Source organism: Morone saxatilis, unplaced genomic scaffold (genome assembly GCF_004916995.1).
Source record: "Morone saxatilis isolate NCDOM2014 unplaced genomic scaffold, NCSU_SB_2.0 Contig18, whole genome shotgun sequence".
NCBI classification, from domain to species: domain Eukaryota; kingdom Metazoa; phylum Chordata; class Actinopteri; family Moronidae; genus Morone; species Morone saxatilis.
Genome location: NW_023339740.1, coordinates 18,507,719 through 18,512,511, shown reverse-complemented (window position 1 = coordinate 18,512,511; position 4,793 = coordinate 18,507,719). Strand labels below are relative to the sequence as shown.

At 39.3% G+C, this 4,793-nt stretch overlaps 1 protein-coding gene across 1 annotated transcript in view; it reads left to right on the top strand.

Annotated features, from left to right (window-relative positions):
• The window catches only part of iars1 (isoleucyl-tRNA synthetase 1), a gene marked incomplete in the record, with an annotated part of 42,627 nt that overhangs the window by 15,283 nt on the left and 22,551 nt on the right, over positions 1-4,793 (top strand). The window contains 2 exon segments of the mRNA XM_035661636.1: positions 1,465-1,556; positions 2,582-2,680. Coding sequence (XP_035517529.1) covers positions 1,465-1,556; positions 2,582-2,680 — 191 coding nt within the window.

Genomic DNA, 4,793 nt, shown 5'->3' with positions numbered 1-4,793 from the left:
TATATAATAATAATATAATATTTTTTTTACTTTATCCTATAAATACATTTTAAATGTGGCACTAAGGATTAAAATGGCTGCCTTCTGTTTTCCACAGCAGGCAGGCTGAGTCTGGTAGCTGAGTAGTTTTGGAACTGGCAACTCTACTGATTTAAATATGCGTTTGTGACAAAGAGATTCTAAAAGAGTCACAAATATGTGTTAGTAATCTAGAAACATATTGAGTAACCCTTGTTTATACTCAGTTGGCCAGGTAGTGAAATGGGTTTATTCTCTCGATGGGTTGCAGGCAAAGTTCCAACGAGAATCCACATCACAGGTGTACTTTCATGTTTTAATGAGCCTGGGTCAGGGCATAACAAAATTTACTCCTGGCTGAGGAAGTTTAAAACCCCCTCTCTCTACAAAGAGGTCACAACCAACAGTCTGCCAAACACCTCGCTGAAAAGTTATATTTATGAGCTTCCTGTGAATTGGGCACTGGGCTGATTGCATATTCGATTGTTTGCCATAAACAGTCAGCTGGATGACAAAACGGACAATTTCTGCTTACCTGGATGGTGATATTTATCATTGCTGTTTGAGCAGACTGTGACCTTGGCTGTTTTTTTCTTAAAGGGAAGTATGAAGCCATGGTGTCTTCAAGGACCCAGAGCGTTCCAACCTGAAGGAAAAAATTTGTATGAAAAATAAATAAAAAATTACCTAGTGAGAAAGGAAAGGTAGAACAAATGTTTTGCCTTAACTGTAGCCATAGCTGGGAAACACACTGCCAGTGACGTTACCATGTTACCGTTTCACTTTAACCTCTCTTACACACAAGATTCTAGGTAAAGATAACAGGAGTATGGGCAATTGCTGCCTAAATATATTTTTATAGATTGTTGTTGTAGAATTCCTACAGGGGAACCACTGGCCTGAACCGAATATAATAATATAATGTGATATATACCATACAATAAAATGCAATAAAGGACAAATGTTTAAGATTTAAGACTATTTAAAGGTCCAGTGTGTAACAAAAAAACAAAAAAAACAAATTGTGTATTTAAAGATGATTTGCTCCATTAAGAAACTGTTCACTGAAGGTTATAATAAACACAAGAAAAAAATGGTGCTAAAGAGCAATGATTATGTAGCAGATTACCCATAGTGCTTTATTAAAAAAAGCTTGGGTTGCAAATGTACTTTCAGAATCTTGTTAGTATCATCACCATGAAAATATTCTCACTTTTAATATACATGTATTTGAATTCCGTTATTTTTTTAACTACTCACCTTGCAGCAATGATGAACAGATGTGCTCCAGAGTGCGTGGGTACACTGTGACATCATAGTTGCACACTTCTGACCAGACCCAACCACTGAGGACACTGAAACACTTTTTTTCCCCGCCTGGTATTAAGTTACTCTCTAAAGCTGCATTTTGTAAATAATGTGTATTGTTTTCATGTTCATTTGTAGGACGCTGACAAGAATATCATCAAGTGGCTCAAGGAGAAAGGTCGCCTCGTCAATGCCAGCAGTTTCAAACATAATTACCCCTTCTGCTGGAGGTGAGACGTGTACAGAATTCAAACTGTAAAACTAATGTTACCTCTGTGCCGTGTTAGAGTGGCTCCTTCCAAATCAATTAAACTAACAGCTTCACTTTGATTCTCCCACTGTGGACCCTTAAAACAATGCTTTTTAAATAAGCCCATCTGCTGAAGATCAGGGTTGGAGGTCACAGATGTTAGGCCTGTACAAATTAAACATTATATTTTCTTCTTCAATACAGGCAGCCTTATTTAGTGGTAGAAGACATATTTTGCAGTTCAGTGTTCAGCACAGTCGGTGCTCATCCCTCCGTCAGTAGCATCAACACAGGACATCAGTAGAAGTTTTGTGGTCTCTGCACAGAATTAACTCAAAGCCAGAGTCAGTGTGGTGACACACAAGATGTCTCAAGGTCCCACGTTATCACATCCTTACTAACAGGAACACACACACACACACTTATTTTTTGAGCAGACTAAATCACTTACTCCCCTGGAGCAACTGCAGGCTGACCTGAGCAGGATTAATTAACCCAGTAAATATGCAGAGATGCTCTCTAAGCCACTAGAAGACACATGCTCAAAGAGATGAAACTGTTCTTAACCATAACTCCTGTAAAGTAGAACTCAGAAAGAGTTCTTGTTAAACCACAAATTTGTGAAACATTATTGAAACATGTCAAGGAGTCAAACAAGGTGATAGAATTATGATAGTGAAAACTGATATTTCAGTCTACACCAATAAGGTGGACTGACCGATTGAGCGACTCTTCCATTCCCAGAGCCGTGCTGCTAGTGAGGCTAAAAACGCCTATTATTGATTGTACCAGCTCAGTTTCTAAAGGGAATTCAGTGATCAATACAGCAGATCGACAGCAGAATAAAATATAACAAAATACACAATATGAGAAATACATTTAAAAAAAAAAAATACTTTCAAAATTCTTTGCAATATTATTTCAGTATTATGCAGCAAATGATTTCTTTTAAGTCAGTATTTTGCAGCATTAAGTTTTATTTAATGTGTTGTAATGTACTTTTAGGTCTGACACGCCCCTGATCTACAAAGCCGTCCCCAGCTGGTTTGTTCGAGTGGAGCACATGGTGGAGAAACTACTGGACAACAATGACAAATGCTACTGGTAAGGTGTTTTCTGAAAGAAGTGGTAACTAGCTGGGTGCTAAGTGACATTGAATTGGCAGCTATGGGCATCTTGCCAAACAAGCGCTCCAAAATACTTCTTGACAAGACAGCAGCCGCAGTCCCAAAACAATTACAGCTGCGATTCTGCACAACCACGACAAGTTGTTTGTCGCAGCCAGGGGCTTCTCCCTGCAGGACAGCTATGTATCACTGGGAATAGTCATTTTAAATGTGAAGTTGTTGCAAGGATTTTTTGTTATTGAATGGGGTTGAAATCCTTATCAAATTATTTTTATTATGATACACACAAGACTGATTGACTGTTTTATAGAAAACATTAGCATGATGCTAATTGTAATGGAAGAAAAGGTAAGCGTCAGCATGATGGCTTTGCTAAGTGGTATTACCCCTGGTGCTCCCAGTGCTCTTTTCTGAGCCACAGTAGCTGCCTCTGGTAATGGGACTGTCAAACTGAGATGAATGACTAGCTGCAAGGAAGGTGAAGACGCACAGACACACATGTACACAGAGACGCACACACTTCTTTTAAAGGCTATATTCCTTATCTGGGGGGGGGGGTACTAGTGTTGCATGTAATGTTGGGTGACCATGTTAATATGTATGTTAAAGTAATTTACAGTATGTGATGATGTGTTTGCATTATTTGAGGTAGAATAAGACTGCAACTAACAATGTATTTTCATTATCCGTTAATCTGCTGATTTAATTTCAATTAATGAACTAATTGCTTAGACGAGAGCCCAAGATGGCGTGTTTTGTCAGATCCAAAAATAGATACATTTTCTGTTAGTTCTGTACCGACTAATTGTTTTAGCTCTAGAGTAGAATGCAAAGAGATGTAAGATATTTGTAGACATGATGAAGCATTTATGTTGACTCTGTGTGCCTAAAGAATCACAGTAAAGTCAGTGCACATTTTTAACGATATGTTTAGCTGTTACACTTTCGGGGGCCCTTAAAGAAATTATGCATGTCGACACACATTTCCTCCCTGTCTGTGTGGCTGCACTACACTGAGGGTGAGGCTCTTATGCTGCTTTCTAATTAAGCTTTTTCCTCAACCCTAATTATTTGATTTTGTTAAAAGAAGATTTTTTTTTCTTCTTTTTGATTGGACTCCACTTCCAAACTTGAGTTCTAGTCTCTGGAGGATTGTCTGTCTGCCAGTGAGCTTAGCCAGCTCATCAGCGTCATGAAAAAGTGAAATGCTTGCAGAGTTCAGTACCTCTATATGAAGTTCATGTTAGCTAATGAGAGACTTAAAAGAATCCTTCAGAAAGCAAAGTGCTAGTTACTATATTCTCAAAGTGATTTGTTCATTTTTATCTCTCTTTACTCACATGGTGCAGTGGGTAGACTCGGGCTAAGTGTCTATTGAGAAAGTTCAGACTGATTTCTCCAGATGTCTGTCTGTCTGAATAAATTAAGGGCAGAATAAATGAGTGCTCGCAAGGGGGGAGCTAGTCTCCTTTGAAGCTCAAGGTGCAAAAGGTTTGGGTCCCTGGCGCCTGATCTCAAAACGTAGCTTCTGGACCATAAGGGAGAAGAAAATGTGGTTTCGGATGTACTGATTCTGAAATGACTCAGGGCGGATTAGCCAGGAATCAGACTTGTTTTTGTTGTTGTTTTTGTTCTTGATTTCAGACAGTGACAGACAAATGTAGGCTCCTTATTCGTAGCTGGTGAGTGTTTTTGTCATCCTCCTGTATTTAGTTACAGTTGCTAAGCCATGATTGGGCCATCACTGTTCAGGAGGAGGGGCTTAGGTTAATTGCCAGATTAGTTGCCTTTTTGTCCTTTAACACAGTTTCTCTTTTTCTTTCTTCCGTTTCTCTCTTTTTCCCACCTTCCTTACCTGTTTTTCATCATGCACACATTCAGTCAGTCCCCTCCCGACCACAACCTCTGTCCCTCTGTCTCCCTCTTGTATGCATCCCCAGCGTCTTTGACTTATAATAGAAGCCTGCACATTTTAAATGGCTCTTCTGTGCGTCTCCAGCACAAGACAGCACACTTTAAATTCTACATTTAGCATGAAGCAATAGAGGGAGGGGGACGAGTGTTGAGGGGGGGTGTGGTGAGCAGCAGCA